The following is an 11,510-nucleotide window of genomic DNA, read 5'->3' on the forward strand; positions in this document are numbered from 1 at the left end:
AGTCCTGAATCATCCAAGATAGGGTTTTTAGCAAAGGTTTGAGCGAAGAATTCAGCTTTAGAAATAGACGAAATGGCAGTGGTGCCATCAGGTTGAAATAAAGGAGGGAAAGATGAAGCAAAGTTATTGGAGATGTTTTTGGCTAGGTGCCAAAAGCCACGAGGGGAGTTAGATCAACAAGACTTAGCAATAAGATTTTCACCTTTATGTTTTGTAAATTATCTAAGCTTGTGGAGAAATGATCATCAGTATTTTGCACAAAGAGAATGTTCATTTCTAAGAGAGCAAAATGAATAATTACTATCAACCCAAGCTGCTTGAAATGAATGAAACAGTGAGCGTTGCGTCGTGACTGTCCTGCGACTTGTGGCCTGTGATACGTCGGGAGGCTGTACAAGATGCTATAACTTCCGCTGTGTTGATTGGGGCAATCATACCAGCACGCAACAACCAATTTCACGGAAACCGTTTATCCAATTGACAAAATGCTCCCTCATACGTGTGTGTGTGTGTGTGTGTGTGTGTGATAGGGGGAGAGAATGTCGTATGCAAAAGTGTCCGTCTGTGCGGAAGTGTACCTTGTGCTCCACACCCTTTGTTCAAACTCGTGTATGAAAGGGTTTATGGAGTTGATATCCCAACCAGAGCAAGCACGATTATCAATTGTCATTATGAATATATTCATCGGTAGTCTTATAATATGTTATTTATCAAATATTTGAAACCTCTGAGTCGTTGCGTGCTGGTGTGATTGCCCCAATAAACACTTTTGCACACGACAAGGGGAACCAGGAGGCATGCAAGGCAATGATTTCAGCGCTCTGGTAATTCAGTCAACAGTATGAGTCTTTCTGAGTCAACACTTGCCGCAGCTCCGGACACTGGCGGACAGCAGCAGCCTTCGGAGTCGTGACTGAACCGCTGGGGGCGCCTACCTCCTACCTGATGCAGTTAGCAAGATCAGAAGAGCAGTTAGCATGAAAATAGCAGTAGAAGACAGCTAGAGATGCAACATTGCGGGGATGAAAGAGAGGATGAAGACAGTCAGTTAGAAGAGAGGAGTTGATGAGACGAAAAGCTTTTGATTCCACCTTGTGGAGATTTTCAGTAAAAAAATAGCGGAGAACTGGGGGCTATGGAAATAGCTTTAGCATACTTATTTCGGGACAGACTTTATTTCTGTGTACAATAAATGTCTTTTAAAAATCGTGACCAACGCAATATAGGAATCAGCAGTGTTATTGATAAGTTAACCTAAACATACCCTAATTTAGCCCTCAAATGGAAACGCTAGTATTATTTCAATATTATTCGAGTAACTTTCAAGTAAGGATGAAAAGAGAGCCAGGCAGGCACCTGGGAAGATTCTGGCAGTGGTGCTGTGATGTGCTGGTGGCTACAACAGCCGGGAAGGAATTAATGTAGCTCGCTGGGAAAACTGGGAATGGGAAAAATCCTTCGGTTTATCGCTTAAATAGTAAATGGTTGTACAATATGTAGGCACCTCAGGAAACATTACTCATGATCGTCGGATCTAGATTTTAGAAATGTGTATACGTCTAATAGACTTCCACTCTGATATAGTCTCATTACAGGTCCAGCCAGATATATTATTCAGGTGGCAAAACGTCCCCACCATTACAATATTCAAGTCAGATCACTAAACAACAAGTCATTGCATATAGCGAGAAACGGCCCTGCTACGGAGCGAATTGACATTAATCCCTCCTTGCTGATGACGTGTTGTTTACATCAGACAGCTGTCGCTGTGCCGGGCTGGTGGTAGGTAGTGCGTTGACTCAGGAGCTTAACTATACTGACGTTCAACACGTGATTATGGTGTATTTTGTCAGTAGTGTGCGGCTATGATCCACTTGTATTGTAACTTCAGATTAAGTATTGATGGTTATTTAGGTCAGTTGTGGAGATTCTGAGTGAGGCGTGACAGCACTTTTGAACACACAGGAGGTGCAGTAGTGTGAAGCGGCATGACCTGAGCCCGGGTGGTACTGCTCTGCAAATGTGAGAAAGCGGCCACAGGTGAGACTCCATCAAGTGGTGCTGTGTGTTCTGTCCACTCACTTGTGATGTAAATACTGTGCAGCAATACCGCCACGTATGTGCGACACTGAGCACATACTTTGCCTTGGATCTTGATGGACAGTATTTGCTGTTTGGTTGTATTGCACACTGGGAGTCAAGCAAGCGGCACTCTGAAGTTGTGGGGCACGATAGTTGGCCCTGTGAGGTAAAGTAACACTTTATGTACTGTTCTGATGTATAGTGACACACTGGGTTGCATTCTGAGGTATGGTGATGCATTGGATGGCATTCTGAGGTATAGTGACACAGTGGATGGCATTCTGAGGTAAAATGACATATTGGGTGGCACACTGAGGTAAAGTGACATATTGAGTGACACTCTGAGGTACAGTGATGCACCAGATGGTAGTTTGGGATACAGTGATAGCCCATGTGGCACTGTTGGGTATGGTGACACAGTGGCAGCACACTATGTAGAGTATAGTGGTGGGATGTTCAAAGGAGTAACACTGCTGCAGGTGTGGCCTACATTGTAATGGAAGTGTATTGCAAGTCAGTTGTGTAACTGTAGGCTTGACACCCTGCAGAAGACTATAATACTCATGTTGTACAGATTTCTATATACTTATGCATGGGGTTTCCTCCTTGTGAGTGAGTGTTTGGAGATAAGTGAAGCATGGGTGTGTTGCAGAAGCACCATGGGAGCAGCATCTGCCATCGTGCTGGTGTTTGTCGGGTGTTGCACCAATGTGGTGTTCCTGGAGCTTCTGGTCAAGTGAGTACTGTCATCTATCACATATTAATTCTGTTTTTATCATTTTGTCACCTCACATCCTCTGGGACTGGAATGGCTATGGCAGAAGTACCTCATTCCCTATTCAAACTCTTCTGTCCTGTTTGTTCTCATATTAAACAGATTTTTGTTCTTTTTATGTAAGGTTTTGACATATGGCAACAAAGAAAAAAAAAAGACCCACTGCAGGTGCCAGTCCCTAAGGAATATAGTCAGAAAAGTATTATAAAAATTTGAGGAGTTTCTTGAAATCTACAGTATAATTAAGATAAGAAATTAATATATATTTGAGATTAACTAAGCTAACATTCTGCAGGGAGGAGCCAGGCAGTGGGAACATCATCACCTGTGCCCAGTTTGTCTTCATTGCTCTTCATGGCTTCCTGTTCACCACACAGCTTGGCACCAAGAAGAATGTTGTCCCCATCAGGTGTGCTCAGCTAGCAAGGAATTGGTTTTTAAATAGAGTGGTAAATGAGTGAAATGGATTTAGTAATCAGGTTCTTAGTGCTGAGTCATTAGGGAGCTTTAGAAATATGTAGATTAGACAAATTAATGGATGAGGATGATAGGTACCTAGGTACTAAGATTTTTGATACAGGGACTGCCTGATGGCTTCTTGCAGCTTCCCTAGTTGTCTTATGTTTTTATGTTCTAATACCACCACTGTTCACTGCCAACGCCATTCACAGGGACTACATGGTGCTGGTGGTGCTGTTCTTTGTGGTCAACGTTTGCAACAATCTGGCATTTGCATTCAACATCTCCATGCCACTCCATATGATATTCCGCAGTGTGAGTCATCAGGGATAAGGAGGAGGACAACAGGGGAGATGGATAGGACAGAAGGGATAAGGTGCAGGAGGAGGACCATGAAGGGAAGGATGGACCAGAGGGAATAAGATGCAGGAGAAGGAGGAGGAGGAGGAGGGAAGCTTGGGACTAAGGGAATAAGGTACAGGGAAAAGGAAAGGAGTAGGAGGGGAAGGATGGGACAGAAGAGATAAAGTACTGGGGAAGTTATGGTTAGGAATAATGACATGCCAGAACAGAATGACAGGCTGCCAGAAATAGCACAGCAGCAGGAGAGGCAGGGGGTGTGGGGGTGTGGTAGGTTGTGTGCAGGTATGGTTAGGCAGGTTACTTGAATGCTAGCAGAATGACATTTATAAACTGCATTCTTTTGAAGAAGATATTTATAAGTAGTCCATGTTTCTGGGGTTGATGTCTTGAGATTTACATTTGTAAATGAAACACTTTCTGCAATGATTTTTCTTTTAATGGAAAATTGTGCTGGATTTTTCCCTCATTTGCAAATCAGGACAAAAGACAGTCATTTTATTTTTAAACTTAGATATTTATGATTACATGTCCTTTAATCAGGAAAATGAGAAAATCTCTTTCTAGTGTACTAGTAGAAAGAACAGTAACAGGGACGGTCACGTGTAAGCCTGATGGCTCCTTGCAGATTCCTTTTTGTTCTTATGTTCTCAGTAGCAGTAATGGCAGCAGTAACTGATGTCTGGCATTGTGTGTACAGGGAGGCCTGATTGCCAACATGGTGATGGCAGTGGTGGTGATGGGCCGCCGCTACTCAGCCTCTAAGTGCCTCAGTGTGGGCATGATCACCCTCGGCACCCTCGTGTGTACCTATGCATCTGCCCAGACCCTGGTGTGTGTGTGTGTGTCAGCAGATGTCTGCTAAATGCATTTTCTTTTAATTCAACTACCTTTTAATTCTTGCCATTTTTAGTAATTCTCAGTATGTTTTTACTCTTACTGTTTTAGTTATTTTGAACTTTTTAGTCTAACCAATTTTAGTTGCTTTTATCATCTTGTAGTGGCACCATGAGATGGTGATGTTGGGGCGTCTTCCCTTCTGAATTTAATCAGTCAGTGGTGTCAGTACTTTGAATGATTCATGTGTTGTGCCTCATAGATAAAGTTATCCACACTATGATGTAAGCTTACTGATGCCTACAATATCCATGCCTACTTGTATTTTAACTTACTGGCTCTAAAGGGACTATCATCAGTATGTAAGACTGTTAACACTTAAATTATTTAGATTGATTTGCAGGACTATTGACACTGCTATTTTCATTGATTATTGACACTAACATATCATCTTCACTAATGTGTAAGGCCTTTGTTGCTAAAATATTCACACTAGTCTGAGGTTTTTGACAAGAGTAAAAGTTGTCACCTTTCCATCAATGACCAGCAGGGTTAAGAGTGTGTGCATGAGTGTGTGGTACTTTGTCTGGGCCACACCTTGTGGGATTGCCATCTTGGTATATAGATATATAGAAAAATAGTTATATGTGTAGAACTAATGAACATGCAAGATATCTAAACTAATTTGTAAGATTACTGGCAAAATGCATTTGTGTCTTGGCCTTGCAGGATAAGGGTGGTGGAGGAAGTAATGATGGAGGCAGTGGTGAGAGTAGTGAGGGCAGTGAAGGTGTTATGCCCAGCTTGGTGACATGGCTGGGAGGCATTGCCCTGCTGACCTTTGCCCTGTTCCTGTCAGCCAGAATGGGCATCTTCCAGGAGTGTCTGTACACCCGCTACGGCAAGCACCCTTGGGAGGCTCTGTTCTACATTGTGAGTGAAGCACCATTGCATCTCCTTCTCATATCAGGCTGTGTCTTTGTACTTCCTGTGTGTTGTAAGAGGCAACAAGCATCCATGGGAGATTATGTTCTATGTTATTTGTGAAGCACCACTGCATCCTGTTACTATGTCACAGGCTACAAGTCACTGTTCCTCCTGTGTGTTGTAAGAGGCAACTAAGAGGGACAGAGCGAGGAGATTGAGGACTCTTTCCTCTGCATGTTTGTTCTTATGGGGAGACAAGGCATGGAGAGGAAGGAGGGAGCAGTTCAGCTGTCTCTGAATAATGATGTAGATGCCATGCCTTGGCTGCTCTTTATTAATGGTTATTTTACATTTTCCTTCAGTGTGAACTGTCACTTTGAGTATATATATATATATATATATATATATATATATATATATATATATATATATATATATATATATATATATATATATATATATATATATATATATATATATATATATATATATATATATATATATATATATATATATATATATATATATATATATAATGTGTGTGTGTGTGTGTGTGTGTGTGTGAAGACATTGGGACATACATGCAGTTTATTTCACAGATTTTCCTGCAGTTTTCTTATTTTCTTCTGTTATGAAGTCATGTCTTATCTACCTCTTCCCCACAGCATGCTCTCTCCTGCCCAACATACATGCAGTTTATTTCACAGATTTTCCTGCAGTTTTCTTATTTTCTTCTGTTATGAAGTCATGTCTTATCTACCTCTTCCCCACAGCATGCTCTCTCCCTGCCCGGGTTTCTGCTGACAGTGGGCAGCATAATAGACCATGCCAAGAGGTTCTCCTCCTCCATGCCCCTGCCCTCCCTGGCCTCTGTACCATTGCTGGCAGCCATTCCTCACATGTGGTTCTATCTCCTGGGCAACACTCTCACACAGTAAGTGCCACCACTGTACTGAGGGGACTCTTAAGAATCAGTAGACACACTCAACTGCAGGAAAGTTTCTTATCAAGTCAGATCTCCCATCACTTCATGACCTGGTGCCTCATTCATGTCACTCGCTGCACCTCACACCCATCATCCTCATCACACTCATCATATCTCCTCCTGATGCCACTGTTCCCTGCAGGTTTGTGTGCATCAGCTCCGTGTTCCACCTCACCTCGGAGTGCACCTCCCTCACCGTCACGCTGGTGCTCACTCTACGCAAGTTTCTTTCTCTTCTCTTCTCCATTGCATACTTCCGCAACCCCTTCACTGTCACTCACTGGCTGGGCACGGCACTTGTCTTTGGCGGCACTCTGCTCTTCTCTGAGGTGCCTGACAAGCTGAGGGAAGCAGTGGCTCCTTCACCTCCTGTGGCGGCCATCATCACCACCACCAGGAAGACTGACTAAGAGAGAGAGAGAGAGAGAGAGAGAGAGAGAGAGAGAGAGAGAGAGAGAGAGAGAGAGAGAGAGAGAGAGAGAGAGAGAGAGAGAGAGAGAGAGAGAGAGAGAGAGAGAGAGAGAGAGAGGATGGGTGGTTGGAATTAATAGGATAGAGGCAGGCAGTGTGTGTAAAGACAAGTTGCAATTTACATATATCCCATTCATGAATTTCCAAAGTTACAGTTAAAATAATTGTGACATCCTGATTTTCAGTTGCAGACTTTGGATACATGATTAAAAATCTCAAAAAATTGATCTCAGAGTTATTATGAATGCAATGAGTATGAGAATTCACAATATATGTACTGCAGTTAATCTGAATTTACAGATTTTCTGCTTATGAACAGTTTTTAAAAGACATGACTCATTTGTTTGACTGTAGTGTTATTTATGTGAGTATGTATACCAAACTACCTGAGGAAGTGGAGAGACTATTTTTGTATGATGGCTGACTGATGGTGTGGGTGTTGTGTTCCTGGTGTGGGGACAGTGTTGCTCTCTTGGTGGAAGGCAGAGAAGAAACATGATGAGCAACATCTGGAGGAGACATACATTTTGCCATCCTGTGACTTTAGGGAAACGGCTAAAGGAGAAGAGAAGAAGCATGAGGCTGTGTAGCACTATGAGGAAACATTCCTGCTGCTGCTGCTTTGTGATCTGCTGGCCTGCCATGGCTTGCTCATGGAGAGTGTGAATGTTCTCTAGTGACAAAAAATATTTGTTATATTATTTATTGGTGAGACATAGTGAAGCTGAAGGGTGTCCAGTGCTACTGTTGAGATGGATAGGTGTTGATGAAGTTGAGGGTTCTATAAAACCGGTGTTTGATATTGAAAGGTCTGTAATGCTGCTCTTTAGATGTCACCTGGTTGAAATGGAGAGGTGTTGATGAAGCTGAAAGTTCCATAAAGCCAGCATTTAATGTCTTGCATGTTCCCTTTACAAGCAGAGCTCTCCTTTTAGTAGTGTTTGTACAGCAGGTGTTATCTTCTTACTCCATACAGTACTTATACACCATCACTTACAGGAAACAACTTGTCATTAGCAACTTAGTTGTATCCGTACTCTCTAGGACAAGGAGTAGATGCAACTGAAACCTGTATTCAGAAATGCTTTGCTCTCTCAATCACCATGACTGTTTTCAAAGGCCACAGAGAAGATGAGCTGGATTCTTGATTATGTTTCTCCTGCTCATGATGTAGAAATGTTTATTTGCTCATGATGTAGAAATGTTTATTTGTCACTAGAACCTTAAAAGCACCCTTCAAAACCCATGTAGCTTCAACCAGAGCAGTGCAGAAGTATTCCAGAATATGCTCCTGATAGTGATGAATAGTACTTCCTCACTCAATGCTTCCACCGACTTTGCTATTTACTGAAAGGTGAAGATAAGCCAGAAAGGATGACTGGTTCTCCCCTCATTCTATGTTTCCACTGCCTTCATCACCTTATTGACAAGGAATACAGCACAGCCAGCAGTGGTGCACAGTGCTCTTGTCACTACCCTCATCACTTCTTTCACTGATGAGGAGTGAAGCACAGGCAGTGGTGAGGAACAATTCTCCCCTCCCTACTTGCTTCATCATTCATCATTCCATCACTCTTCCTCATCCCCAAGCACTGCTGTGCTCCCCTTCATCTCTACTGATCTATCCTGGAGGTATATAAGCTGTCAAAATAAAAAAAAACATGCTTGATATCTGTACAAGCAGTGAAACTTAATCTAGATGGAAAGCTGTTTTATATTACAAAGTTTATTGTTAAATGTTATGTTTATTTTCTCAGTGTGCATACTTGGTGTGCTATGCATCTTAATATTCTACAGTACATGATGATATATTTACTATAAGGTGTTAATCTTCATGTTATGTAAAGTGCTTGTTGACCCTAGTGTTATATAAAGGACAGTAACCCCACAAAGTGAGGTTACAGGGTGGTTAGTTCTAAGTTTTGTGCTTTGTTTTCTCATTTGACAACCGAAAAGTCAGTGTCTGTGAGGCATTACATCCATTAACTTATTTATTGAATATTTATTATATTTATCTTCTATTTATTATGTTAAAAATTTAATATATTTATCTCCTATTCATTTTGTTAATTCAATGAAATGTAGGATAATACTATAGTTCATGAAATACTTATATGTCATTTAATTAAGCATTTTGTAAAAGATTGTCCCTGTCACTTTCCACTGGGGACTGATGGAGGTGAGAGTGAATAATGTGTGTGTGTGTGAGAGCCACCCCATGTGGGATTGCCGGCATGGTACATACTCGTAGATAGATAGATAGTAAAAGGTTGTGTGATGTTGATAAAGATGAGATATGATGTAAATGTTTACTGTCACAAACTGGTGTGTGAGAGAATAAGCCTGTGTCAGTAACATGTTTATATTTCTTCAGACAGAGAGATTACTGTGTGAGGGTAAAGGTGCAACTCTCCAGGCCAGGGTGTGTAGTGGCCAGGCCATGTGTGGCTGCAGTGTCCAGGTGACCATTCCTTATTTGTGTTCATTTCAATGTTTATGGAACCACTAATTTTTGTATGCATTAATTCGAGTTTTGCTATGGTGTTCATCTAGCCATTCCTTGTGTTCATTTCAGTGTTTGCACAACCACTAAATTTTGTTCACATTCCTTCAAGCTCTTGTACTGTGTTCCAGGCAGCCATTCCTTCTTGTACTCATTTAAGTCTCAGTAATGTTCACTCAGGCATTCCCTCTCGTTCACCTTCCTTTAAGTTTATTGAATTTTGCCATGGTGAGAACTTGCTCCTACAGAACTAAGAATTTGCAGTTTATATTACTTTTGCAACATTACAATTTTGTCTTATAACAAAATTTGTTGTGAGTCAGCTTTAGTGGTGATACTGGGATACCTACTGAAAATGCTGTGAATTATTTGTGTGTGTGTGTGTGTGTGTGTGTGTGTGTTTTTGGGAGCTTTCATTTCCAGTCAATCAGTGAGTCAATCAATCAATAGGTTTTAACTCCTGTGTAGAGGTGATGAGCTTAAAAAAGAGTGTAGATAGAGACAGTGTGATATTTGTAGACACTAATTCACTATGATCAGAAACTGTGATATATCCTTTTTTTTTTTTTATTAATTAATTAATTTTTTTCTTTTTATTTTTCTGTCATCCATACTCAGTTTGTGTACCTGAATGTGTGAGGTGTGGCAGGCAAGTATTGTGTTGCAGTGGCATATTGCAAGACAGTGTTCCGTGTTCCCTTCCTGCAGAAATGCTTCCTCACTAACGTGGTGTCAAATACGGGTTGTCTCCATTTGCATGTGCATGTGTGTGTGTGTGTGTGTGTGTGTGTGTGTGTGTGTGTGTGTGTGTGTGTGTGTGTGTGTGTGTGTGTGTGTGTAAATATAATTATTGAATGGCATGTTATACAGTGGTAAGATACAATTAAGTGAATGTGCATTGGGACCAATGTTTGGGGAGTTCAGGTTGTGCCTGGCAGTGGCAGCAGACATATATCTGAGATGCCTTGTTATGTATCAGTCCATCATATAATACAGTACCCAGAGTGATCCATAATTGTAAAGGAATGAATGGCAAGAAGTGAGATGAATTGAGTGTACTATATGTGTATGATTGTACAGGAAAATGTATCTGATATTCCTTGTTTAGTAATCAGGCATCATTAGGGAACACCAAGAAATAATTGCAATAGTAGTAATTGGGAATAATAAAAGTTAATATTGGTGAATATATTTTATTCATTAAATATTAAAACCTGATAAGTGTGATTTTCACATGAAATAACAGTAGTGAAGTAACTAATGAAGTATGATATAATGCAGTGGTATATTACGCAATGGTACAATAATGAAAAGCGGCGGTAAACATCTCACAAAAGGCGTTGCGTTCCCGCCAAGTGCCAGTTTGCGCGCGTTTCTAGATTTTGTGACGGATTCGCGACGATCCTGTAATTTAAACTTTTTATACATGGACGAGAAAACATTCCACAATACTAAGTGTGATAGAGGACATCATACAATGAGAGTGACGTGTGGAGGAGCGGAAATAGTGGTGGGGACGTGTGGCGGAGCACAGGGGTGGGGGCTACGTATGACTGCAGCAGGCGCGGGGGTATTAGGGAAACCAGCTTTATTTCATTTATTGATTTAATTTTTTTCCTGCATCTGTGACAATCTTCAGTGGAAAAGTGTCAAACCATCGTGTGCATAGTTCCAAGGCTAGAGACGTGTGGCGGTGCAGGCGAGGTGAGTGTGAGGGAACCACAGTGCTGCTCCTCCGCCTCGCCTGTTATCAAAACTGCTGGCTGTGCTTGGGCTCCTGCTGTTGTGCTGCTGTGGTGCTGGATGTGGGCGTGAAGTAGAAGAACACTGATCTTATTCTTGTATTACCTTCTTGACCTATCAATGAAGAGATTTGACATCTACGAACAAATGTATGGTTGTCAAGCTGCCCAAGTACGTAATATCTCCAAAACCCATCTTACCTCAAAGCCTTGATCCATATAGTGAGAGGCGCAGTACTCTCATAAGAACTATTCTCAAAGGCCAGATAATGATTCATTGCGTTCTCTTGAGCGTCTTCCACACTGATGGTGCTTGAATCCTTGTTAAATTACCACCAAAACCACGAAAATACCTATGAGAACCACGGT

General features: G+C 41.5%; 1 protein-coding gene across 3 annotated transcripts; it reads left to right on the plus strand.

Annotated features, from left to right (window-relative positions):
* Positions 1 to 1,723: 1,723 nt before the first annotated feature.
* On the plus strand, positions 1,724 to 10,586 carry LOC135104739 (UDP-xylose and UDP-N-acetylglucosamine transporter-like). Of its 3 annotated transcripts, none has more exons than XM_064012298.1 (9): positions 1,724 to 1,782; positions 1,966 to 2,040; positions 2,735 to 2,818; positions 3,153 to 3,266; positions 3,529 to 3,631; positions 4,377 to 4,508; positions 5,243 to 5,446; positions 6,214 to 6,374; positions 6,568 to 10,586. In XM_064012298.1, exons 3-9 carry the CDS (start codon positions 2,742 to 2,744, stop codon positions 6,833 to 6,835), a joined length of 1,059 nt encoding a protein of 352 aa, XP_063868368.1. In that variant the 5' UTR covers positions 1,724 to 1,782; positions 1,966 to 2,040; positions 2,735 to 2,741; the 3' UTR covers positions 6,836 to 10,586. The 3 variants fall into 3 exon arrangements, with proteins under 3 accessions (XP_063868368.1, XP_063868367.1, XP_063868366.1); XM_064012297.1 differs by having other exon boundaries at positions 1,726 to 1,782; positions 1,966 to 2,248; XM_064012296.1 differs by lacking the exon at positions 1,724 to 1,782 and having other exon boundaries at positions 1,789 to 2,248.
* Positions 10,587 to 11,510: the final 924 nt, after the last annotated feature.

Source organism: Scylla paramamosain, chromosome 11 (genome assembly GCF_035594125.1).
Source record: "Scylla paramamosain isolate STU-SP2022 chromosome 11, ASM3559412v1, whole genome shotgun sequence".
In the NCBI taxonomy this organism is placed as follows: Eukaryota; Metazoa; Arthropoda; class Malacostraca; order Decapoda; family Portunidae; genus Scylla; species Scylla paramamosain.